At 36.1% G+C, this 27,826-nt stretch overlaps 1 protein-coding gene across 1 annotated transcript in view; it reads left to right on the forward strand.

Moving 5' to 3' along the window:
• The window catches only part of LOC142353372 (pregnancy zone protein-like), a 153,043-nt gene that overhangs the window by 119,875 nt on the left and 5,342 nt on the right, over window positions 1–27,826 (forward strand). The window contains exons 23-31 of the mRNA XM_075405604.1: window positions 1,197–1,284; window positions 6,085–6,253; window positions 7,136–7,436; window positions 10,128–10,402; window positions 14,666–14,824; window positions 21,943–22,157; window positions 23,048–23,207; window positions 26,971–27,096; window positions 27,424–27,447. Of these exons, the coding sequence (XP_075261719.1) occupies window positions 1,197–1,284; window positions 6,085–6,253; window positions 7,136–7,436; window positions 10,128–10,402; window positions 14,666–14,824; window positions 21,943–22,157; window positions 23,048–23,207; window positions 26,971–27,096; window positions 27,424–27,447 (1,517 nt within the window). The remainder of the gene's footprint in view (window positions 1–1,196; window positions 1,285–6,084; window positions 6,254–7,135; window positions 7,437–10,127; window positions 10,403–14,665; window positions 14,825–21,942; window positions 22,158–23,047; window positions 23,208–26,970; window positions 27,097–27,423; window positions 27,448–27,826) is intronic.

Genomic DNA, 27,826 nt, shown 5'->3' on the forward strand with positions numbered 1-27,826 from the left:
TTGACCCGGTGCACCCCCACTTTCGTTCACTCATCCCACTGCAGCTGCGCTCACCTCACGCCCCTCCAATTAAGCTAAAGCTTGCCAACTGTAAAGCATTTATCAATCCGTAAACGTTTCTTCTTTTGTCTTTTGGTTGGATCAGTTGATCTCGAACGAAGTTTGTCGTAATTAATTGTAAACGTGTGTCTTTTTTCTAATAAAAATTTTGGCCTGACTGTTTAGCGCTTTGTTCCAGAATATTCTTTGACTTATCAAGTGACTTTTTACGATTGTGATCTTCGTTTTTGTGTGTTCTGAGGTCAAGGTGTGTTAGCCAAGGTGAAAAGAGTGAAATAAAAAAGTCAGAAGGGTATTGGATAAGGAATTCAAACAGCAAATACGGTCAAGATCCGAAAGGGAAATTAATAAAAACGTGATGAACAATTATAGAAGCCCGTATACTAAGACTTTGTTTAAAGACTTTGTGCTTTGAGGTATCGCAATTCGTTATACTATGCTGCTAACTGCTATTAGTATTAAGCTTATTGTCCTCCCATATATATATATATATATATATATATATATATATATATATGCTGAATTCACTATATTTTTTGAATATAATGAAACTGGCAATTATTAAATTTTCTCTTTTTGGTGTATTTGAAATTAATCAGAAGTTCAAGCGATTATCTAGTTCTTATCATGACTTAGTGTTTCTCATGGCCTTTTATGTCCTCTACCTCCCTCGTATATGTACAACATTGTTTCATTTTTAGGCAAATTTTTGCATTCTTTCATTTGATCGAAAAAATTTTTATTCAACATACTGATCCCAGAAATATAATTTCAATGCTATTCTTAACTCATTTTCCTCTAGCTGCCTGTTTGGCACGTAATGTTCTGTTGGCCTGATGATGAGGTCGAAGAGTATTTAGTTTTGCATTCAATTCTTCGATTGCGTTTCTGGACTCTTCTTCGTGCGGTATTTTTTCTGCCTGACCATTTGACTTTTCGTCACCAAAAATGGGATAAACCGTTCAAGACTGGAGAGCATTAAGTCGCTGAACAGTTCTCTTCTTCCCTTGCGCCCTACTAGTATCTAAGTATGCGATTCACCGAAACTGTTGAGATTTAAGATCATGGCGTGAAGGGTGGTTCTAAGAGTTTGACCCCTCTCCCCGCTCTACATTTATTCTTTTGTACTGTTTCAGGTTATCAGAGGGAGCTGAGATATCGGAACACAGATGGAGGATACACAGCATTCGGTGGCAAGGATTCCACATATCCCAGCTCAACATGGTAAGTCATACTTGGACGCTCCGCTCTCTTATCCGTTCTCTCCCCTTGAACCCTTTACTACTTCTAGGCCAATTGTCCTTGACTTCAAGTTTCAAATTATTTGTTACCAAGTTCGTCTCTTGTTATACACCTCATCCAGTAAAAGAAATTTTGTTTTACTTAGGACTTGATCACGATTTACATATCAATTGCTAAATTTGGGCAGAGAAATCATGAAAATGAAGAGCGAAGTTATGGGGTAGCATTAACACCCTTCTTAAGCAGGCTAGCGTCTAAGTCTAAAGAGCAATTTGGATTGTATTGGTGCTCGGTCGATTTTACCATCCAAAAATTGGGACTGTATTGGTGATCGATCTTGCCTTTTGCTTTTTACGACTTGAAGAGAACTATCGATATTTAGCAGGTTTTTACAACCCGAAGAGAAGTATTGGTTTGCTACAGGTTTTTTAAAGCTGAAGTAAGCTTTCTACAAATCGAAAAGGAGTTATGGTATTCTACAGATTTTTTTCAGCTGAAGCAAATTTGTTTATGACTTGAACTTGTAACTTTTTTTTCGAACGTTGATATCTGTTTTTGAACGTTGACTTCAGTTTTCAAACAACGAACTTCAACAGGAGCTGTGTTACTAATACATAGTAATTAGGCGTTGCTGGTGAAGTTCAACAGTCGATAGGTCTTCTAGAGACATGAGAAATTACCTCTGTTCCCATAACGGTCCCTTTTCACTCTCCAAATTACTACAAACATCGCCGAAATGTCATTTTCTTCCCATTACAGTCCCTCCTCCCTAGCTAGACCCCCCGCTTAACTACAACTCCTACTTGACCCATATTACCCCACGTACTCTCCCCTCCCACACACACACACACACAGAGAGAGAGACACACACACACACACACACACAGCTAACTGCCCCCCTCCTACCCACACCAGTAAACTTAAGAATTGGCTGCATACTTTTTAAAACACCTTTGTATAGGTTTATTTGACACTTGATTAATAGCCGCCCTCATCTTCTCAGCCGGCTATTATTGCGCTCGTATTTTTTTTTTACTTCGTCAAACTTTTTTTCGCTTTACCATTTTGCCGCTTTTTCGACATTTTGCGTGAAATCTTTTTGACTTCTCTAGGCTAGTTTCTCTCTTCTCTCCATCTGCTAAAAGTGAATTTGAACATCAGTTGCTAAGCAAAGCAATTCAAAATGAACAGAGTCGGTATAAAAAATTGAAGTCAGAAATAGAAACGGGATGAACCCATAAAGCCCAATTTTAGATGCCCGCTATTTGAACGTCGTTCCTAAAAGTCTTAGTTACCATCTCTAATGCTTATTGGTATTGATAGTAGCCCCCTGTAGCCTCTCTCTAAGAAAAAGAAATACGTTATGTTCAACTACGAAATGCCATCAAAATAAATCGGACTTAAAAAATTTTTTTTGTACAAAAATCTTTTTTTTTTCAATATCGTCTATTCTTTCAATCACAATCATGCTTATTGGAATCAACGGCGGCTATTTTCCGGCAATCTGCCGGGTATGTTTTTTTGTTCTTGCTCTTTGATTTTCCTGATTTTGATGAGCGTGATTTTAAGATTTTCGAATCATTTCAGGGTGTTCTACCGGCTATGTCTTTTTGTAAGATGTTTACACATTTTTACATGACTTTGAGCTTTCGAAACGGGATAAACAAGTGAAACCAAATGGGCATTGAGTTTCATTAGAGGCCGCAAATTATATTTAATAGTCATTCAAGTGCTGAACTTGTTTATAATAAATTGTTAATAGCCGCCCTCATCTTCTCAGCCGGCTATTATAGCGCTCCTATTTTTATTTACAATTCGAAGAATTTGAATTGTATTGGGGCGCTGTCTTTTTTTTAAGATCTGTTCAAAATTTTTTCATGATTTTTGAAGTCATTGGAGTAGTGATTTTGGTCACGCCGAAACAGGAAGTGGAGCGAAAAAGCGAGTGGTTTTGCGGCGTGAAAATTTTTCGCTCTAATTTTAGAGTAGAGTGAGAATTCGCTTTCTCTCTGGTGGTTTTTTGTTCACATGCGGCAATTTCTATTTGATTTTTACTGTTTTTTCGGTTTTTTGGTCGGATTTTTTAAAATGGTTTTCCCAATCCATTCTTAGTCCGTCCTAGGTCTAGTTTTTCTGTTTAGTCATAGAAAATTCTTCGAATTGTACGTCAGGACTTGTCCTACTATGTTTTTTTCCTTCGTCGAACTTTTTTTCGCTTTACCATTTTGCCGCTTTTTCGACATTTTGCGTAAAATCTTTGACTTCTCTAGGCTAGTTTTTCTCTTCTCTCATTCTGCTAAAAGTGAATTTGAACATCAGTTGCTCAGCAAAGCAATTCAAAATGAACAGAGTCAGTATAAAAAATTGAAGTAAGAAATAGAAACGGGATAGACTCATAAAGCCCAATTTTAGATGCCCGCTATTTGAACGTCGTTCCTATAAGTATTAGTTACCTCTTTCTAATGCTTTTTTGGTACTGATAGTAGCCTCTCTCTAAGTAACAGAAGTATGTTCAACTACGAAATGCCATCAAAATAACTCGGACTTAAAAAATGTTTTTGTACAAAAATCTTTTTTTTCAATATCTTCTTTTCTTTCAATCCCAATCATGCTTTTTGGAATCAACGGTGGCTATTTTGCGGCAATCTGCCGGCTTTTTTTTAATTTCCATATTGGTAGTGCCAATTTAAATGCAAACAATTCGAAAGAAAGTTGAGTTTTATGATTTTCGGCTCTTTTTGAGAAATTAGCCGCCGTCAGCCTCTCAGTGGCTACTATTTTTTTAGGCATTCTCTGTTTTCTATTCACCTTTGGATCATGTTTTTCGTTTTGCGTAACTCATGACTTGCACGTTTGACTTCTGACTTACCTGACTCACTTTCTGCTGATTGGCTGATTGGATTGTAGATCAATTCACTGAGTCAATGGCCAAATATAGTGAATAATGACAGGGTTCATGATCAAAAGAGCAATATCAAAAGTAGCTAGATAAACAGATTAAGCCATGTCTTTGAGCCATAGTAAAGCAGGTTATCAAAATTTGATTAGAGCGATTGCTAGTTGACATTATTGTTAAGCTTAATACCCTTCAGTTTAGAAGCTGATTTAAATACAATTTTTGAATATAACTGAAACTGTGAACCCATTTACAACACTTTTTGACTCTTAGAAAAAAATTCTACGGTTTTGGGTCTCAACGGCGGCTATTTTTCGGAAACTTGCTAGCTATGTTTTCAATATGTAATAACGGTTGTGGACTAATGAAGCTTCGTTATAACTTACTCTTGGGATCATGGTCATTTCATTTGTCTTTTAAGCACAATTTTGTTTTTCAGGATGTTAGCTTAAGAACTTTTCGAGCTTTTAATTTGGATTACTTTTCTAATTTGTAAATCCTTATATTTTTGCTTGTGTTTGTCTCTTTTTTGTCCTGCCAGAGTGCTGATAGTCGGCAAGTTGGTTGTTGTGTAGATATAGTAAGAAAATTTTGAAGAGATAAATACGAAGAAGTTATAAATTTTTGAACAAATTCTTTTTCTTGAAGAATTTTTCTATTTTTGAAATAGAATTTTTATGTGTGACAAGACTTCTTTTCACTCTGTTTCGTGATTAATTGCTCTTGAACGATATATCAATTATTAAAGGTTTTGGTCTTTTTATGCAGATTTTTTGCTTGACCATTTTGCGCTTTTCTTCTAGATCATTATTTGACTTCTCAAGTGACTTCTTTACGTTTTCGTTCTTCATTTTCCAGTGATCTCTATTGCTCTCACTTCAAAGTAAAGCTTGTTACTAATATAAAGTCGATTATAGCATAGTGAAAACAAGGGGCTGATAGCCGAGTGGTCAGCGCATTTGGTTGTGGATCGGGAGGTCAGTGGTTTGAATCCCGGCGGAGGCAAATTTTTTTCTACCGGCCTGTCGTTCGAGAGCAATTCTTCCGACATTAGTCGGTTTATGGTTTTCGGTAGGAATGTTTTCGAAAGGTGACAATTGTTTCCCAGTGGTGCATTCGTTTGCTTTTTGAATTCGTCAATCGTTTGCTTTTTGAATTCTATGAGTTTGACAAATTGTTTTGTCTGGCCCTCTTTGATTTTTTTTGTCCTCAATAATGGGATAACAGCTAACGCCCGGAGGGCATTAATTATCTTGTCCACTTTGATGGTTCCCTTTTTGTCTTGTCCCTCTTACTCTTTAACGACTGGTCTCAATGGCGCTCTAATAAGCTGTCTTTTGAAGATAACGCTTTCAATTAACGTCTAAGTTTTGCAAGACATAGATTGTCTGACTTTTTAAAAAGCTTTGACCGTTTTTTAACGTTTTTGTTTGTTTGACGTTTTTGCGAACATTTAGTATCGTTAATTTTGTTTTTTTTTGAATCTCTGATGATGCAGAATTGGTGCGGTGTAACTGTATTTCTTCATCTCTAAAATTATAAACAATTTTGACGCTTATGTTTTAAAAAATAATGACTGATTTTTTGAGTTTTTCTCCTTTTGTGGTTGTTCATGTTGTCCTATTACTGTACGTGCGTACGTTAGGTCATTAATGGTAGGTCTCGCTTGAATTATGATTACGTCTTAGTAGTCTCTGATTCAACAAATCTGCTCACACTCGGCTCAACCCCCCCCCCCCCCCCCATGCTAGCATCCCTAAGTCCCAATTGCATGCTACCGAAGTCAACCGCTCTCAGGTCGTTTATGTATGTAAACATCACACAGGTTTTTTATTTTTTTCAGTTTCTAAGCAATTATATAGGGTTGAATTTTGTCCCATTTTCAGGTTGAGTTGTTTCGTGGTGCGTACCTTTGCAGAGGCTGAGAACGGAGGCTATGCTAATATTGCTGACGATGACCTGATGATGACCTACGAATTCCTCTTACGTAACTCCATAATCAGATCTGACGGCTATGTTGAGGAAAATGGTGTTGTTTTCCACAGTGATATGCAGGCTAGTTGATTATTTCCGTATCGCTTATTTCTCATTATCTTTTCCATTGTATCCTAAAGTTTTGTTTTGAATAATTAGCGTGATTTTGGATGCTCTGTTTCGTTTTCATTGCTCTCAAACAAAGTTTAAAGCCATTATTAATGAAGGCTTGATATAATTACTCCCGAATTTACCTACAATCGAAGCACCAAGGCATGCTTACGTCACTCTCTAAATGGCTGGTGTTCGACTTTTTAATCGCTGGTTGTTGACAAATGATACCCCTAATCTACTGGAGGTCCATTTTCTGGTATCAGGCCAGTGAAATTGTTGCCTCGCCTCTTGCGATACTGAAGACTGTCGATTTATGTATAGGTTACCTAAAAGAAATTGTCTTCAATGTTTGTTTAAAAATGATGAAAGGTTTTCTCAATACTTTTAATAGCAAAATCATTTTGACGCAGTGTTCAAATAAAAATAAATACCCCCCCCCCCCTGTGTCAAAGTTGTCTCGCTACATGAGTTGAAATATTCCTCGAGAAACCTGCAGTTCGTCTGTAAACTTAGTTTTTGATTAATGATGATATTTGTATAATGACGGAAAATTCAAATTTAGTCAGATTTAGTTGAAAAGCTCTTCAACTGAAAAGCAACAAAACAACAGTAACTATCCAGAAGAATACTATGTTAAATCCTCCAGTTATATGTTTTATTCGTTCTTACCTGACACAAGTGGGGAGAACAAAAGCATATTGCAATAGAGGCCTACTTCTTGTTGTGAAGAAAAGAAACGGACTGCTGACATTAGATCAATCAAGCTGCTAATCTGTTGTGTAGATGACTAAAATCATGATAACCCAGTTAACTGTCAAATGTTTTTATTATTGGAGAAAATTTTGACAGGGTGGCAGTGCGGGACCAGAGACACTTGCTGCATACCTCTTACTGGCTGTTAGTCAAGCACCTCAACATCTGTTTATTCAATTCACCACTGATCAGAATACGAAGCTGCATCAAGTGTCCACTTTTGTCAGACTTAGCCTGCAGAGAGCAGTGGACAACGAAGATGCCGACAGTTACCTTCTGGCACTTGGAGGGGTTGCGCTGTATGATTACATGGTGAAGAAGGGCCTGGATCCGCAGCAGGATCCGTTGCTCATCTCTGTTCGGAACAGGATTCTTGCTCTGAAAGACGAATCTGAACGTGCGTTGCAAGTTTATAACTTGTTAATAGCCGTGTCATCAATTTCGGCTATTATTGCGCTCCTAATTTTTTTCTACTTCGTCTAACAGATTTTTGTTTTGTCTTACCCTGACTTCTTGGAATTGACTTTTTCAATGACTTCAGTGGCTTTTAATGCTTTGCAGTTAAAATTAGTCTGCGTGACGTCATTTCTGCTTTTAGGTCGATTGCGTGACTTACCTCACTCAAAAAAATGACTTCTGAACTCACTTATGGAACTTTATTTTATGAACATTTACTAGTTAAAGAGCAATAGTGTACATCTAAGTAGTGCCAAACTGATATACCCTAATTCTTGAGTATTAGTCTTGAGTTTTTGATTTCGAAAATTAATTTTGAAAAAGCTCTTTCAGGGTTTTTCCTTATAGACCGTATGTGTATCATAAAAATGACAGTACTTATCTAACCCAAAAAAAATCTAGTGGACTTCTAAAGGACTTTTGGTCAATCTGCCTATCTTGTTTCTTTAGTTGTTTCAATTCATGGACGGCCACAAGCGTCTATCGCGGCTAATTTCCGGCAATCTGCCGGCTTTGTTTTATTTTCTGAACGCAGAGGAGACAGTATTTTTTAATCTTTGATAATATTGAAGCTGATGTACATTATATGTATGAAAAATTTTTGCTTGATCGTTTTCTCCTAGAACATTTTTTCGATTTCACTTCTCGAGTGACTTTTTCACGGTTGACTTAATGATTTTTGAATGCTTTGAATTGCGAGCATTCAGAAATTAAGTCCGTTGCTAAAAAAAAGTTTGCTTTGAAAGACGAGTCTGATTGTGTGTTGCAAGTTTATGACTTGAACTCTAATTTGATTCTTTTTAAATAGCCGCGTCCTCAATTCTAGGCGGCTATTATAGCGCTCTTAATTTTTTTACTTCGTCTAACAGATTTTTGTTTCGTCTTACCGTGACTTCTTGGAATTGACTTTTTCAATGACTTACCTCACTCAAAAAAATGACTCCTGAGCTCACTTATGAAACTTTAAATTCTATGAACATTTACTTATTAAAGGTCAATAGCGTGCATCTAAGTAGTGCCAAACATATGCCCTAATTCTTGAATATTAGAGTCTTGAGTTTTTGATTTCGAATATTAATTTTGGGATCTTTTCCGTTTGTGCCCCCTCCCCCCCCCCCCAAATATTGCACGTGCATCTGGGGGGTGCAAATAATATGCGCCCACTAAGCTGAGGGGGCACAAACGGAAAAAATCCTAATTTTGAAAAGCCTTATTAGGGCTTTCTCCCTATAGAGCTTTTGTCTCTCGTAAAAATGACAGTCCGAAGCTAACCCAAAAAGTCTAGTGGTCTATTAAAGGACTGGTGGTCGATCTGTGTATTTTATTTCTATAGTTGTTTAATAGCCGCCCTCATCTTCTCAGCCGGCTATTATAGCGCTCCTATTTTTTACAATTCAAAGAATTTGAATTGTATTGGGGCGCTGTCTTTTTTTTAAGATCTGTTCACACATTTTCATGATTTTTGAAGTCAAATTGGAGTAGTGATTTTGGTCACGCCGAAACAGGAAGTGGAGCGAAAAAGCGAGTGGTTTTTTGGCGTGAAATTTTTTCGCTCTAAATTTAGAGTAGAGTGAGAATTCGCTTTCTCTCTAGTGGTTTTTTGTTCACATGCGGCAATTTCACTTTGATTTTTACAGTGTTTTCGATTTTTTTGGATCGGATTTTTTTTTCGAAATGGTTTTCCCAATACCTTCATAGTCCGTTCTTGGTCTAGTTTTCTGTTTAGTCAATGAAAATTCTTTGAATTGTGTGTCAGGACTTGTCCTGCTATGTTTTATACTTCGTCGAATAAAAAAATGTTTCGCTTTACCTCATTTTGCCGCCTTTTCAACATTTTGCGTGAAATCTTTTTGACTTCTCTAGGCTAGTTTCTCTTCTCTCATTCTGCTAAAAGTAATTTTGAACAGCAGTTGCTCAGCAAAGCAACTCAAAATGAACAGAGTTAGTACAAAAATGGATCTCAGAAATAGAAACGGGATAAACCCATAAAGCCCAATTTTAGATGCCCGCTATTTGAACGTCGTTCCTATAAGTCTTATTTACCATCTCTAATGCGTATTGTTATTGTTAGGAGCCCCTGTAGCCTCTCTCTAAGAAACAGAAGTATGTTCAACTACGAAATGCCATCAAAATAAATCGGACTTTAAAAAATGTTTTTGTACAAAAATCTTTTTTTTTTCAATATCTTCTGTTATTTCAATCCCAATCATGCTTATTGGAATCAACGGCGGCTATTTTCCGGCAATCTGCCGGGTATGTTTCAATTCGTAACGCCACAAGCGTCTATCGCGGCTATTTTCCGGCAATCTGCCGGCTATGTTTTTCCGAATGCAGATAGTTGTTTTTAACCTCTGATAATATTAAAGTGTTTTTTTTTAATTGTGAGAAGTTTTCACCCCATAACACCTCTGGCGACATAACAGACAGCACACTTTATCTATCTCCGTGAGCAGTCGTTGAAGACATTAGTCGTTAAACTACCCCCCCCCCCCCCCCCAAAAAAAAGCGCAGAGAGTTATTGGGCTGATCAGTTGTTATTTCTGTAGAAGAATGTTTTGGAATGCTTCTGAATTAAATTGATGAAAATTTCCAAATTTATGAATACTTGATAACAAATGTGATTTGATTCCAGTGATTTGTGGCAATATCTTCTGGACACGCGGGGTTTCTACCTCCACAGAAGGGGATGTCAATTGTACTTGCAAACCAGATGAGCCCAAATTTAATTATTACACATGGGAGACCCCTCCCCCAAAGATGACTGTGGAAGCTACCGCCTACGCAGTGGCCTTTCTGAGTAAAATGGAGAATGATCAGACGAGTATAGATGACAAGTTGGTCACCCAGAGGGCAGTCAGGTGGCTGGGGTGTGAACAGAAATCGACTGGTGGATACCAATATACACAGGTACTTAATTGCTGTTACCCAACACTACCACCTCCTCACCCAATTTTTGTCCTTCGGCAACATGTGTGATCAAACCGATGAGTGTTTTTGCGCTTATTCTGGTTTTTGTAGCCTAATAGGAGGTGTATAGCCTAATAAGCTATTGCGAATATTATTAATAGCCGCCCTCATCTTATCAGCCGGCTATTACAGCGCTCCTATTTTTTACAATTCAAAGAATTTGAATTGTATTGGGGCGCCGTCTTTTTTTACGACTCGAAGAGGAGTATTGGTTTTCTCTCGGTTTTTTTACAGGAAGTAGATTTGTTCACGCGGCATTTTGACCTAAAAGCGAAAGTGAGAAAAGCTGTCTTGGCGAACCGATTTTCGCTAAGCAAGAGAAGTTTTTTGATCATGCGCTGCGTTTAGTTATTGACTTTTTTGACTTTGAAAAGTAGTTTTTGACTGAATTGCACATATAGATAACCGTTCTTAGCAGTTTTTCGTCTATGTGGCCCAATTTTTTTGCTTTTAATTTGGTTCCTTGTAGAAATAATTTTTTTATAGCTGCGAAGCTGTAAGCTGAGCCTAGCTATATTGCGGTGCTCTTGGTTTTTTTTTGTTTCGTCGTCTGACGCTCTTTTTTCGTTTTACATTTGTTCACACAGCAAAGCTGAAAAAGTCAAATTTTCTGAATGACTTCTTCCTCTCACTAACGGCATTTGCGCGCGTGACGTCATTGCTCACTCGCTTTAGCAAAGTTTTTAGGTTATTTGCGTGATTAGATTTTGATCATACGTGACTTACCTCACTCAATAAAATGACTTTTGCACTTTAAAACTTAAGTTTAATTTGAATTTGTATAAGGTCAAAGGAACTCATATGTGCAGTAAAGGTCACTAATAAGAGGCTTCTGCGAAATGAATTTTAACAAGCTTTATTGATTTATCGCTGAATGTTTTTTTACCTAGTTCTTTGAGCGGCGTCAATTTTTTCAATTTAGATCTGTATCTGTTTCTATCTCTATTATATGGCACGCAGGTCTATTCTTTCGCAGCTATTCCGGCAATCTGCCGGCTATGTTTTCGATACTATATAGAAATGTCAACCTCGGAAATTGATGCCACAGTGTTTTGCAGAGCCTGAAAATGCGTTTCAAGTTGAGCATTTGCACATAATTCTTGATTTTTTTGTTAATTTTTGGCTTTCTTTTAATTTCTGCTTTTTTGGATCTTTTAACCGTTTTTTGTCAAAAATCAGTTAATATGGCAATTTATCTTTGATAATTCCTATAATCAACGCCTCTTTATACCTCGATGTAATTTTGTTCCATAAAATTGTACATATGCTAATTCGATTTTGGTGGTTTTTTTTCCCGATTTTTGTCAGTTTTTCGTTTGTATTTTGACTGTAATTGCTAGAAATAGTTTTTTTGTGCAACATGAAGGACTTTAATTTTGTTTCAATAAAAATTCAATCATTTTTTGGCGTTAAGTTTTGAGAAAACTTTTTCATAAATGCAGTCTTAACTTAAAAGTTCTTTGACCATTTTTTTGCAAAATGTTTCAATGTTTCTTATTTATGAATTCTGCTTTTTCCTATTTTTTGGTCTCGTCAGGAGGATAGATCTTTGTATCGGAGGACTAGTTATCGTTTCTCTGTCTTGAATGCTGAACAATGAAATGTATTCGTTTTTCTTGAATTTTTTAATTGATTTTAAACTTTCAAAAATCAAGAAAATCTTTTTGTTACGGTGTTCCTTACATTGTGCAAATATTCTTCACATTCTAGTCAGTATCATTCTAGTTTTGTCCTGGCGCCTAAATTTATATTCGGTATATTGATTTCTTCAGTTGTAAAAAATGAACGATTTCTGCTTTTTCTTAGATTATCGTAATTTCTCTGGTGTGCAATTGATTTCATTCAACAAAAGGCATTACGGAGAGTTTGATAGCAAGCTTTTTCCACTTATGACTGTTTACTGCAGTTTTCTTCCGGCCTTGGTGTTAATTTAAACGATTTTTTGCCTTTGAATATTCTTCTGGTGCTTAGGTCTTTTCTATGATCAATTTTATTTTTGATTTAGTATGAAATCATGTTGTCTAGCTTATTTATAAAAAAGAACAGTATGTGTGTGTTGTTTTTTGTCTTAATCGCAGTGATTAGAAGTGTAATTATAGGTGTTTTCTGATTCCTAAATTTGAGCTTTCTTTTTTAATAGCCGCACAGCGATAGCTGGGACTCTTATTGGCCTTCTCTTGGTTCTTTTTATTTCGTCGTCATGATTTTTGTTACGACCATATGACGTCACAGCCACTTTTTGTTCATTCGTTTATGCAATTTCAACTGAATTGCATGCGTGACGTCATCTTTCGCTCTTAGTGGAGCGAGTTTTTTTGTTCATTCATGTGATTAAATTTTTGGTCACACTTGACTTACCTCCCTCTCAAAAATGACTTCCTCACTTTGAAATTGACTTCTATTTACTTTAATTCAAAGATATAAGGTCCAATGGGTGTGTGCCACTCTAAATGAAGGTTGAGATCAGCTAATAGAGGCAGCAATAAATTATACAGAATTTTAATCAAAATATAACAGATCAGCCTTCAATGAAAAGACGAATTTTTTGGTCTGTCTTTTTTTTACTGTTTTTATAGACTGCCGATCTACGAATCTATTGCGGCTATTTTCTGGCAATCTGCCAGCTATGTTTGAAAAGCTTTAACTTAGTTTCTAAGATTATTATCTGCCGTTTGCTTTCGCGATCTGTTTCAGATTAGAATCATGAATTGTTTGAGGGCTCTTGATAACCTTGCCAGCTTTTTCAGACTATCAGGTTTTTGACCACCTTAATTATTTTAGTTTTTGTAACATTACCAAACGTTTTCATTAATATAAAATTTTGCCGCATTTTGTTTCTCTTGTTGACAGTGGTTTAAGTTTCACCAATTTTTAGGGCAGACCTGGAGAGGTTGTAAGTTAATGGTTTAATACAAAAGGCAGTGGCTTCCGCTGCAATTACGGTTTTGTTAGCAAAGTTTTGACGCTTCGAGTCGCTTCCAGAATTTTTCCGGCTATGTTTTTTAAGATCTGTTCACACATTTTCATGATTTTTGAAGTCAAATTGGTGTAGTGATTTTGGTCACGCCGAAACAGAAGTGGAGCGAAAAAGCGAGTGGTTTTGCGGCGTGATTTAAACGGTGTTTGAACAAAGTTTCGCTTTCTCGCTAGTGGTTTTTTTGTTCTCATGCGGCAATTTCGCTTTGATTTTTTGTTTTTTTTTTCAATTTTTTTGGATCGGATTTTTTTCTAATTGGTTTTCCCAATCCATTCTTAGTCCGTCCTAGGTCTAGTTTTTCTGTTTAGTCATAGAAAATTCTTCGAATTGTACGTCAGGACTTGTCCTACTATGTTTTTTTCTTCGTCAAACTTTTTTTCGCTTTACCATTTTGCCGCTTTTTCGACATTTTGCGTGAAATCTTTTTGACTTCTCTAGGCTAGTTTCTCTCTTCTCTCATTTTGCTATAAGTGAATTTGAACATCAGTTGCTCAGCAAAGCAATTCAAAATGAACAGCGTCAGTATAAAAAATTGAAGTAAGAAATAGAAACGGGATAAACCCATAAAGCCCAATTTTAGATGCCCGCTGTTTGAACGTCGTTCCTATAAGTATTAGTTAAGCTCTCTCTAATGCTTATTGGTATTGCTAGTAGCCCCTGTAGCCTCTCTCTAAGAAACAGAAGTATGTTCAACTACGAATTGCCATCAAAATAAATCGGACTTGAAAATTGTTTTTGTACAAAAATCTTTTTTTTTCAATATCTATTCTTTCAATCCCAATCATGCTTATTGGAATCAACGGCGGCTATTTTCCGGCCTTCTGCCGGGATTGTTATACCATTATGAAGGTGTAGAATGAATTGTCATATTCTACGGTGGGGGAACGACGACACATCAATGAACTGGAAGAAACGCATGTAACTGGCTAAGTTCTCCCCTGCCAACTAACTGCTTGCGTATGAACGAATCGATTTGAGCTGAACACAACTATATTGCAGTTGTTTCACTTTTTAATAGCAGAAACAGTAATTCCATCTCGCCATTTTTGTGCTCCTATTTTTTTTACAATTTAAAGAATTTCAAATGTGGGGCGCTGTTTTTGGCGTGCTTTTTAAATAAGAAGCAAGAAGTTCAGTGAGTGAAAAAAGGTACCCTAGGATGCAATACACAGTCCAGTCCTACGATAGTTTTGAAGTGATGATATAATGGGATGTTGTCTTTTTAGGACACTGTGACTGCCTATTATGGAATGTCCCTCCACACAGAGAACCAACAGCAGACTGACTTGAATGTCAAGGTCACCAAGCAGGTGGGAAGTGGTGCTCGTCAAACTGTAGAAGAATTTTTCAGAATGGAGCCATCGGTGGAGCTGTTCCTGTACGAGGTAAGCGAACAATGATACGTAAATTTTCGCTAATTTGATTGGAAACAAACTTTGTACCAAAGTGTCTTCCCTTGAATCCCCCACATTTTAAATCATTATGTGATATTTATCACAGCATTCGCGTTTGGTGTATATACTACTTAGCTGGGGTAGGGTGTGCACCTAAATTCAAATTTCTGATCATTGCAGTTATTAAAAGTCAAATACAAATTTGCTTTTCAATAGCTGCTGTAGCGAGCTTATTATTATTGCCCTTCGTTTTGCTTTTACTATCCAAAGGATGGATTGCATTAGCGCGCTGTCATGTTACTAATCAAAGAGGAGTAACGGTGACTTATTTTTGAAAAGTGGGACTTCATTTTTCTCAGGATGCAAAATCAAATGCTGCACGTAAACACAAGTGTTTATGCCAGTGTGCTGACGAATAGTTAAATTTTAGAGTAATTTTCGTTGGCTTGATTTTTTTGAGAGAGCGAGAGAGGTAATTGTGTAAAAAAATTTTGCTAAGCGTTGAAATTTTTACCACGTGCGGCTTTTTCAAAACAGTTTTTTTAGTTTTAACTTTTACGTTTTATCCCAAGTGGGGTTTTCTTTTAAATGTTAGCCACTAATTGTCCGTTTTGGATTTTTTTTAACCTTTGGCCATTTTGGACGCAGTTTTAGCAGCTGTTTTTGATTTAATTTTGATTCTCTTGCAGAGAGTTTTATGGCTGCAGTTAGTATTTCTGGTAGTTTAAGTGACCTTTTCGTTAGATGGGAGTCAATTTTATTGATAGCCGCCCTCATCTTCTCAGCCGGCTATTATAGCGCGCCTAATTTTTTTTACTTCGTCGAACTTTTTTTCGCTTTACCATTTTGCCGCTTTTTCGACATTTTGCGTGAAATCTTTTTGACTTCGCTAGGCTAGTTTCTCTCTTCTCTCATTCTTCTAAAAGTGAATTTGAACATCAGTTGCTCAGCGAAGCAATTCAAAATGAACAGAGTCAGTATAAAAATTGAAGTCAGAAATAGAAACGGGATAAACCCATAAAGCACAATTTTAGATGCCCGGTACTTGAACTTTTTTTCTCATAAGTTTTAGTTACTATCTATAGTGCTTATTGGTTTTGATACTAGACCCTGTAGCCTCTCACTGAGAGACAGAAGTATGTTCAACTACGAAATGTCATCAAAATAAATCGGACTTAAAAAATGTTTTTGTACAAAAATCTTTTTTTTTTTCAATATCTTATATTCTTTCAATCCCAATCATGCTTATTGGAATCAACGGCGGCTATTTTCCGGTAATCTGCCGGGTATGTTTTTGGTCCTTTTTCAGAAAAATGATTAGTTTAAGTCTAATTTTAGACTGTTTTGGTCCGTTTTTGATCTATTTTTGTTTTTGTTTTTGTTTTTCAGAAATTTTCTGGTTCCCTTTTGTTTTTATTTTTCAGAAATTTTCTGTGTAATTGTCTGTTCTAAGTGATGTTTTACTAAATGGTGGCTTTTCAATTTTTGATAGGCCAAATCAGTTCTTTAAAATGGATTGTCTGGTGTTTTTACTTATTTTTCTCGCTTTTTTATTTCCTGGCTGTTTAATTGTTTTTTAGTGTGTCCTGGGAGTCGTTGGTAGTCACTTATTGAGAACACATTGTATCATAAGTTTTTTAAAGAGAATAATTGTTGGGAAGTCCAATGTTTCCAGATGTCTCTACATCACTGGCGACATTTTTGAAAAAGAAAATGTGGTCAAATGTCGATGCTTTTCTTTGTATTTTTTCCAGTCTCTAAATTATGTAGCAGCTCTTTGATGGAACTCAAGATTTGTTGCGAATAATTGAATTGCAGTCGAGACTTGTGAATAGCAACTTGTGTTTGACCTGAGAGTAGTTTAATGAAATAAGTAGGCAATTCCAATGCTTTAGTTAATTGTGGTAGAAGTAAGAGTTCCAAAGGTGTCTGGCTATGGTTTTTTTAAAAATGTGTTAACACCTTTATTTTGACTTCTGAATACCATTGAGATCTCCAATTGGAGTGGTGATATTGGTCATAGTGTAGTATTAAACGGAGCGAGCGATAAAGCTATTATTTTTTGAAGTGTGTCTTTTTCGAGTACCTTCAAAATAGAATTTGGCGTTTTATCAAATTTTTGGTTTGCTAGTTTATTTTGTGCCTTGCGAAAAATTGACATATGTTTGCAGTATTTTCCATTTGAGTACCTCTAAAAAGTCACACATGTGTTCTAATTGCGCCTACTTGCAGGTACCTGAATTTCTGAACGGGCACCCAATGCTTTTTGTGACTTTGACACCATTTGACCATTTCTAGTCATTAAAGATCTGTGAATTTTTTTATCATTTTTTTGTTTCTGTTCTCTACTTAACAACTGTTTATAAAAACATGGTATAGTTCTTTTGGTAGGGTAAGCCTGGTCTACCCTTCGCCCTCTGTCGTCCCTTAGCAACATTTTAAAGTTCTACAAAAAATCAGCGGGTATCAATTGATGTTCTTCTTTTATAACGCGTCAAACAGGTTTGCGTTTCATGTTACCAACTTTTGACGTTTTTAATTGCTCTCAAACGAAGTTTGTAGCAATTAAATTAGTCCTGTTGGTCTTTTTTATGCGATTTTTGAGCTTGGCCGATTTTTCGTCTGACCCATTTGACTTTTCGTCCTTAAAAACGGGATAAACAGGTAGCGCCCAGTGGGCATTAAGTTTCATTAGAGGCTCTTTGCCGCGTTTAGTAGTCCTTTAAGTGCTTAGTGTGGTGAAGCTACTGGGAAAGCCGTGATTTTAGGAGTTTTTGAGCCCAATTTGCCGTGTTTTTTTTTTTTACTATTTTTCAAATTTTTTGTTGGACCAGTCTAAAATTGAGGCTAAAGTTGATAAAGGTCTTTTGGAGGACATAAGTATTTTTAATGACCATTTTAAGAGCTATATGTTTTGGTAATCCAAACAAAATCACGCAAATTTATACTAATTTTCAATTTTTTTTCCAGGCTTCTCGAACATTATTGTCATTTTTGCGTTTTTTTGGCCATAGGTGTCGAGTATTTTCATCTAGGGTTTGATAAGAGTTTATTACATAGCTTTTTGGGGTATGGAATATTTTTCAACATTTTAGCATCATGAATTTTTGCATTTTTTGACAAAACTTGCAATTTTTTATTTTTTGACATTTATTGTCATTATTCAAGTTTTTCCAGACCCAGGGGCCAGAAAACCTCCTTGAAGGTTTGGTAGTAACTTTTGCTAGTTAGAAAAGTAAAAATTTTCATTGGCCATGGGACCTATTTTAAAGTTTTAATTATCACAATTATACCCAGTTTTTTTTTTACAAAACTTGCATTTCAAGTTTTTTGAAATTTTTTGTCATTTTTTAGTTTTGTCCAGCCTCAAGAGCCAACGAACCTACTCTATGGTTTGATATTATATTACTGTATAGTTTATAGATGTAATGGAATGTTTTTCAAGATTCTTACATCACGAATTTTAGCAGTTTTTGACAAAACATGCATTTTCTTTTTTTGACATTTATTGTCATTACTCAGGTTTACCATGGATTAATTTCCAACTTTTTAATATCACAAATTTTGGCAATTGTTTTGATTTGTTTTGTCATATTTAGGTTTATCCAGCCTGAAGAGACACGGAACCCCCGTCTAGTGTTTGATAATAGTTTACTGCGTAATTTTTGGAGTGATGGAAGATTTAATGGAATGTTTTTATAGATTTAAATGTCACGATTTTTAGCAATTTTTTAAAACAGAAGATTTTAAAATATTTTTAATATTTAATTTTTTCCGGCACCAGGGGCTCAGTGATCTTCCCCAACGTTTGTTTATAAGCCGCTGCATAATTTAGAGTTACTAGATTGTTTCTTAATATTTTAATGACTTGAGTTTTAGCAATTTTTTGATAAATTTTTTTTCAATATTTTGGAAAATTATTATCATTCAAGTTTATGGATCTTTATGAACCGGTAAAACTCTTTAAATCTTGAAATAGGGATACTGGATAGTCTCTGGAGGCAATGAAATGGTTCTGAATATTTTATTATTACAGTTTTTAGCGAGATTTTGTTAAAATTTGCAATTGTTTTCCAAATTGTTGATTTTTATTGTCCTATTACGAGTTAGACAATCATTACTGGCATAAAAATTTTTGCCAGTAATGATTGCAGATGGGTTACATGACAGAACTGCAGAGACAAAAAATGGGTTTTTCACTGCGAAATTTGGCAACTTTTTTAAATTTTGCTCTCTTTCCTTATCTCTTCTGTTGATGCCGCACTTCAGCTGCTTTTATATGGCGTGATATCATCTATTACCATCATTAACGCTGAATAGTAGAAATGTTGTACCATCCCATATATTAAACGCTTGAGCTCTAAATTTGGACAAAATTTTTGCTTGTTTAAGGGGCCTCTTGAAGTGCATGTTTAAGAGCCGCATTGAGCAGCATGGTTAAGCGAACATATCGAGAGAGTTCAATGACCTAAAAGGCTCAAAGTAGATGGGTGAGAAATGAACCTGTGACAAAAGACTCTTAGTCAGGTGCAGTTACCACGAGGCTAAGAGGGCTTGAATGTATGCACGCTAAGAGGGAGGATTTACTTTACTGGGTACTACGTGTTTTTTAATTGCTACCGAACTCAGTTTGAACTTCTTATTGTAAACGTGTGTTTTTCTGCCAAGTTTTAGCCGTGCAGATTTTGCGCTATTCTAGAACACTCCTTGCTTTCAACTAAGTTTTTCATGATTTCCTTTTTGATTTTTGCGTGATCTCAATTACTCTCAACCTGAAATATGCTTATTGATACGATAAAAGCGATTGTGAGAAACGGTGGTATGTAGTCGTTGTAGCGCAGTTGGTAAGATGGATGACTGCTAATCTGAGGGTCGAGGAACCGAAATGTGTCGGGTACTCTTCTTTTTGTAGACATGCAAATTTCTAATCAACATGATTCCGGCTGTTGTTCGAGAGCACTTCTTGCGACGCTGAGCCGTTTTGTGTTCCTGTGTGTGTTAGAAAGAAAATTACTGATCCTATATATTAAACGCGTGAGCTCTAATGTGGGACAAAGTTTTTGCATGTTTAAGGGGCCTCTTGAAGCGCATGTTAAAGAGCCGCATTGAGCAGCATTGATTAGCGATCATATCTATCGAGAGAGTTCAGTGACCTAAAAGGCTCAAAGTAGATGGGTGAGAAACGAACCGGGGACAAAAGACTGTTAGTCATGGTGCAGTTACCACGAGGCTAAGAGGGCTTGAAAGTATGCACGCCAAGAGGGAGGATTTACTTTCCTGAGTACTGTGTTTTTTAATTGCTACCGAACTAAGTTTTAAGTTCTTATTGTAAACGTGTGTTTTTCTGCAAAGTTTTAGCCGTACAGATCCTGCGCTATTCTAGAACAATCATTGCTTTCAACTAAGTTTTCATGCTTTCCTTTTTGATTTTTTGCGTGATCTCAAATGCTCTCATTGCTAAGAAGCTGCTATGAAATTGCTAAAATTGTTATGAAACTAAGTTTAAGTAGCTTTAGTCGTTTTGTCTCATGTTCCTTTTTATAGTAATTTTCAGGCACAATTGTTAACAGCCCTCCTAACGTAACAAGTTTTAGGGGTCCTTAATCAGGGAACCTAGCGTAATAAATTCGTTTTGAGACGCGCTTTACTAGCCTTTTTAAGCTCCTAATATGCGCTGATTTTGCGCTGATTAAGCATGCGATTTAGCAAAAACAAGCAAATCACAAACGCCATTATCCAGAAATAGAAAGAGCAAAGGACAAGTGCAATACACATAGATAGTTTAAGTTGTGAGACCGATGGCTGTTAAACGAGGGGCATGGGTTCTAGCCCGATTTGATGGGAAACAGAAACCTTCACTTATATTAAAAACTTCTATTCGTGTAAATGATTTTCTGGAATGGTTTTGCGGGCCTGCTAGTTAAAGTTTTAAAAGGGCTAGTAACTTAAAAGCTAGTTTATATAAATCATGTTGTCTTTTTTGATGCGATTTTTCGTCAGAGCCATTTGACTTTTCTTTCTCAGAAAGGGGATAAAGAGGTAGCGCTCAGTGCGTATTAAGTTATCGTAGAGCGTTTCAGCTCACTAGTCTCCGAGTGTGCGATTCAAAAAACCTGTTTTGGAGACTTATACTTATAGAGTGAAGGGCGGTTCTTAGAAATTGATCCCGCACCCCCACCCCGCCCCCACATCAGCCTGCCCCCCCCCCAATCCCTCCTACACATCTTTCGGGCCGTAAGTCAATTCACCCGACGTTAGTCGGTTATGTTGTGTGGTAACATTTTGTGTGGTAAGTTTGAATCTTTTGCTTTTAAAAATGGGTGCTAATTTTTTTTTTACCTGTTTTCAATATGTCAATCAGGTCTTGGTCTCAAAAAGTTTTGTTTTCATTTGTTTTCTCATGTCAATGTTTTTTTCCCGTTTATCTTCCATTTTCTCTAGCTTGTCTACATAAATATGCAATGCTTAGTTTTCAAGTATTGGGTTTTTACGGTTCGTGATACTAAACGTTTCAAAACTGCTGCTTTTGAAACTTTGTTGAAAGTATACGTATTTTGCAAGTCTTTAGAGAAATCCTGAACCGTTCTTAGTGGAAGTGAGTTTTAAGCTGAATTATAAATTTCATATTAATAATTGACTTGCCGAATTTAACTTTAACGTAATTTTTAACATTAATATAAAGGTCACTTAAGGCTACTCACGTTGCACACGGGGAAAGTCAATAAAATATGCCTATCCTATATGGTAAGACTGTTAATGATGAAAAAGGTGACCCAAATAAAGTAAGCAGTTTGAATTTTTTTCCAGGAAAATTTTTTTTTTTAAATTGAATTTTGGAATTTTTATAAATTGCATCGCCAACTCTATAATTTCAGTTCCTTTAATCTGGGTCACGTAAATCCATTTTGAAGCTATTTCTTGAATGATCGTTATATTTTATTATTACCAACGAAAAACGTAATTCAGAAACGTTTTTTAAAAGTGAAAACATACTTTCACACCTTCTTTTAACAGCAGTTTCCGAAATTTCTTGACCTGTTTGTTAGGATAAGTTTTGTTACATATGCCTTTTCAGTGGCCGTTTTGGAGCAATCCAGCTATGTTTTCAGTTTCTGGACATTCCGAAGAGTTCTGCCCCGGCTTCTGAGAGGTTGGAAGTGTGTGTTGAAGTAGAGAGTGGTGGCCAGGGAAGTGCATACATGGCAGCCGAGATATACTACAACATGACCGACTGTTCCTCTAAACCGGATAACGCTTTGCTCCTTCTCAGCTACAAGATTCTGCAAGAATTCGCCCACAGACTCAAAATTCAGTTCAATCTCACGTAAGGCATGCTTCATAACAAAGATCTCAAAATCTGTCAATCCAGCCAAAATTTTGGGTTTCGGGTTTTTTTTTCGCCGTGCTGGCTACCAGTGAGAAGCGTGTAGATGCTAGAATATTCTCAGTAGGCGGTGTGCCAACATTTGTGTCTTTCAAGCGGTCGTCGATAATCGTAACATATTCAATATTACCACACTGTTGTTAATGCTCTTGAGAAGTTATCAACCTTCGAGGCGAACCCTAGTTGTTGATTAACTCTGAGAGGGTGATAACGACCGTGGGTTATTTCCCATTATCTTACCCATGAAAGTATAGCCCCCCGCCCCCCGCTTGTATAATTACCATGATGGGGGGCTATAGTTTATCTGACCACTAAGCTGGGGGGCTATAATGGGAAAGACTCCAACCGTGTGGTAATGTTTTAGATCAACTCTCGTTGCGATTACAATAGTTGCAAAACGTTTTCAATGTATCCCCGTGATTAGACTACCAGTTTATGAAACTATTTCATCTCCACTGTCTATATAGTAACAGTGATGGTAAAAGAATATGAAAAAATTGTAGTCTAATGACGGAGCAGATTCCCTACTGTAATCTGTGGGCGTTAACCGGTCTTTCAGCAAGTAGGCCAGTGTAGTTATCGGAGCGAGAGTTAAGTAAAACAAACATAGCTGTAACCGAAACGGAATGAACTGGAAAATACGATGACTGCTTTCCATGTTTTTGTATCTGGTCTTCGGTTATATATAATAGGAATCAGTGAATTTGGCATATTTTCTGTATTCAGCAAATAATAAATTTGTTCTGAAATTTTTGGCAAATGAACCAAATTTATTAATATCCTTAAGCATGTGTGGGTATGCATCATAATTAGTGTGAATTGTTGTTTAGGTACTTGGGTGGCAATGAGGACACTGGAATGGGCATTTTCGAGGTCAACCCGCTAAGTGGTTTCTGTCCAATTGAAGAGTTGTTCACATTCAAGTCAGACCCCAATGTGTATGACGTCGTTGTGAATGACAACGGTCTTGTTGTCATTTACTTCAACAAGGTATAACACAGCGCCTGAGAATCGCGATTTTCCTATTGTAAATCTGATTTGCTCATTGTTCACATTGTTTTTAACTGTCCGCGAGGTTAAAAAATGACAAGAATTGTAGCTCAAATTTCTCAATTTATTGCGTTTTCTCCAGCCTAATTGGCATTTTTTATAGCTGCGAAGCTGTAAGCTGAGCGGAGCTATATTGCTGCGCTCTTGATCTTTACGACTCGAAGGTGATTAATGGTTTTCTTAAGATTTTTTGTAAAATTGCCGTGTGAACTAATTTTTTCTTAACGAGAGAAGTTTTTTTATCATGCGCTGCGTTCAGTAAATGACTTTTTGACTTTTTTTGACGGAATGGCACATATAGATACCGGTTTTTAGTCGTTTTTTTGTCTAATAATTGGCTCAATTGTTTTGCTTATAATTTAGTTTTTTGTAGAAATAATTTTCAATAGAAGCTGTGTTAATATGTGAATGCGTTTAAAATTCTAAATGAGCACATATTTCCCAATTTTTGATTCATTTTTGGCTTTTTAATTTCTTCGCTTTGATCTTAAGAGATTTTTTTTCGAAATTTTTAAATTCAAGAATCTCTGCATATGGCAATTTAACTTTTGCATATATTTCTTGCATTGACAGCCTCTTTATAACGTGATATATTTTGTTTTATAGAATTGTACTAATGGCTGCCCGATTTTGGCAGTTTTTTGTCTAATTTTCATTTTTTTGTTTTTCTGGGTTTCATTACAAGAAAGTCTATTTGCACTGTCAGGGATCCATCATTTGGAATTCTGCAAAAAATGTTTTCATTAGAGCAATTTCGATTAATTTTTTGACATTTTTTTTTGCAATATTTTGTTCCAAATCTTTAAACTATGTTTCGACATTTTAATCTACACACGAGGATAGCTATATGATTTTAAGCTAAATAGGGAAATGTAATTGTTTTTCTACTTCACGTTTTTTTCAATTTGATTTTTGTTTTTCGAAAATCGAGAACTAGTTTTGTTTTTTTTTGTGTTTTTTCGTCGATTTTTTTTTGTTAGCAATTGTTTTCATTTCACAGTGCGGCACTGAGAAATTACTTGAAATGTCACATAATTATTTTGAGTGATAATTACGTTCTACGAAAATTACTTGGGTCTTAGTTTTGATTTTGAACGATTTTCTTCCTTTGAATTATTTTTATTCTTTTGTCTTTTTGTTAGGTTTTTTGGAGGTATTAATTTGAAGGTCTTTTAATTATTTTTCTGATTTTGACTTTTTGCGATTTTTAACCGTTGATATTCTGTTATTGAATTTTTTGGTAATTGTTTTAATGCCACATGCGAGTAGGCTCTATTTACTATAAAGGATGCAAGTTCTTTTGCTACAAAATTGTCTCTTTCTATGCATTTTGATAAATTGAGTTTTACACAATTTTGTACTCATTTTTCTCCTTATCTTTATAAATAGAGATGTTTTTGAGCTCATTAAGGCTGGGCTGATGTATAGTGGTTGGATAACTTATTTTCATTGCATGAAACAACAGTTTTCGTTTTTATGTGTACTTGTACTACATGGAATTTTTTCTGCATTTTTTTCTTTGATTTCAGTCTGCTGTTTTTTCTGCATTGAGTTATTCTGACAAAATATATTGGCTATTTAAGAAGCAAGTTTTTTCAAAATCTCTTTAAAGTTGTGTGAGAAATTGGTATTTGAACAAATTGAATTTTCAGTTTTTGAAAGCGATTTTTCGCGTGCGGCAATTTGACATTTTGTCCTTTTGTTATAGCTGCGAAGCTGTAAGCTGAGCGTAGCTATATTGCGGTGCTCTTGGTTTTTTTGTTTCGTCGTCTGACGCTCTTTTTTTCGTTTTACATTTGTTCACACAGCAAATTTTCTGAATGACTTCTTCCTCTCACTAACGGCATTTGCGCGCGTGACCTCATTTCTCACTCGCTTTAGCGAAAGTTTTTAAGTTATTTGCGTGATTAGATTTTGATCATACATGACTTACCTCACTCAATAAAATGACTTTTGCACTTTAAAACTTAAGTTTAATTTGAATTTGTTTAAGGTCAAAGGAACTCATATGTGCAGTAAAGGTCCCTAATAAGAGGCTTCTGTGAAATGAATTTTAACAAGCTTTATTATTTTATCGCTGCATGTTTTTTTATCCTAGTTTTTTGAGGGGCGTCGATTTTTTTTTCAATTTAGTTCTGTCTATTCTTTCGCAGCTATTCCGGCAATCTGCCGGCTATGTTTATTATATCGGCTATCTTACTAATTTTTTATGCAATTACAGGTCTCGTTGGTTGATAATGATTTATAGATGATCCTATTCAACGGTTCGAAATCATGGCTGGTGGTTGTCATGACCTTAACACCATTTGTTCTCAAATTTTTAAACAAATTTTTGAGTTTTTGGAAAGTTTTTGCTGTCTTATCAATAAATGGCATAAGAGACAGGCCTCAAAGGTTGAGATTTGAGATTAATATAATGTTTGTTTTCAAATTTTTGAGTCTGCGATTTTTTGTTAACTTTGTTGTCTTATCTCTGTGTCATTAATGACAGATCTGATCGGTTGGTGATGAGGATTTAGTTAATGTTTAATTGGTCCATAACACAGGTTATTCAAAATTTTGCGTGAGTTCTTTCTGGCTCTAAACCAGTTTTGTTCTTCGTTCATGCTGCTCAACGTGCTTTTAAGCAGCGTTGCTTAGTCATAAAAAGGAAATAAAATATAAACTGAATAAAACCATCAAGCCCTATTTCAGATACCCACTCATTGAACTTTTTTTATTATATGCTTTAGTTGCCATCTCTAAAGCCTTCTCCTTCATCAAGAGACAAGATTATGTATAACTACGGAATAACATCAAATGTTGGGCCGTTTGAACAAAAATCAAATTTTTGTTCAGAAACCAATTTTCATTTTTCTATCGATCCCGATCGGGGTTATGGAAATCAGTGGCGGCTATTTTCCATCGATTTGCCGAGCATATTTTAAATCGCTCGCCTTCAGAAATTAAATCTTACTAAAATAAAACAGACTGTGGGCGATGACTGTATATTGCCCGTATAGCATAGAGGTTAATGCACCGCGTCTCAGTGGAGAGGTTGCGGGTTCGAACCCCACCCTAGTTTGAATTTTGCACTAAAAAAATGACTAGCATACGCCTCTTCTAAATTGTTTGCCTCGCCAGTCTTTGGAGAGCAGTTCGTCTGACACCATTCGGTTTAATTGTTTAAAGCCGTCTTCTTCCTTGATCACGCTTCTAGAAGTCAAATTTCAACTTCTTGTGAGGACTTCTATCATTCAACGGCTGATTTTGTGTGTATGATAGCATTTGACTTTCCTTCCTTTTAACTTATAGGTCAATCTTTGTGGTAAATTGAGAGTGTAAACTCTAAATGAAATTGAGTAGAATTCACCCAAGGTAGATTATAAAGCTCTATTAATTGAAGGGCATCAAAGTTTTCTGATTTTTGGTTTAAATATAAGGATAGAATTTGAAATCATAATTCCGTTTGTTTGGTTAGCAAATAACTTGTTTGGTTGGCAAATAACGGGGCTATGCTTATCACAGTGATTCTGAAAATTGATCTACCACACTGTACGCATATTTTAGTTTTGGAATCTTTCTCGTTTTATATGTTTGGTTTGACTGTCGAACAAAAATCTTTAGAATCACTTCATTATGTTGCTTAGACTACGTTGGAACTCACTGGAGCTGACCTGTTTAAGTTTTCTGTAAAGATTAAAATGAGTTGAATTGTTTTCAGTTTATGGCGGAGAGCATTGTGGTGTTCGACTTCTTCAGGTGTGAACAGATCTTTGGTCCTCAGCCGGTGGAGGCCAAGGCACAGTTATACTATGACAATTCAGTCATGGCCAGGATCATGTACGAGGTAGGCAATATTCATATGCCTCTTGAAAGCAGCTTAGGGTGCAAAAAAAAAATATCCACCCCCCCCCCCCCCCCCCCCCAACCCCTCTCCCCCGCCGTCCCGTATTGTCGATGCACTATCTCATAGGTAATGTGTTCTTAATTCTTCGAAGTAATACAAATTATGAAGAACGTAACTTTTGTGCAAAATACTGCTTGGGCAAGTTTCGGGTGACGAATTAGAATCCGGTGTATTTAGTTGGGTTATTTTTGCTTTGATTTTTCTTTAATCTAAAGTTGAAAGTGGTAAGTGAGAGTAATTTTAACTCTTTGGCCTTTTTGGTTGAAGACGAGAGGGCCCATGCCGCTGAAGGTATGAAACATATTCAACAGGAATGATTAACCATTTGTCGCTTTTGGTGTTATGTTATTAATAGCACGTGAACGCTATATTTAACTAATTGCTCTCACACGAAGTTTGTAGCAATTATTAATTGCTCTCAAACGAAGTTTGTAGCAATTATATTAGTCCTGTCGGTCTTTTTTTAATGCGATTTTTCGCTTGACCAATTTTTCGTCTGACGCTTTTGACTTTTCGTCCTCAAAAACGGGATAAACAGGTAGCCCAGCGGGCATTATGTGCTCTTAGAGCCTTTCAGGTCTGTTTCAGCTCAAACTGTCTTGGAGACTTATACTTATGGTGTGAGGGGCGGTTCTTAGAGGTTGACACCCCCCCCTTTGTTGACCCCCCA

This window comes from Convolutriloba macropyga, chromosome 14 (genome assembly GCF_964194025.1).
Source record: "Convolutriloba macropyga chromosome 14, txConMacr16.3, whole genome shotgun sequence".
NCBI lineage: Eukaryota > Metazoa > Xenacoelomorpha > Acoela > Convolutidae > Convolutriloba > Convolutriloba macropyga.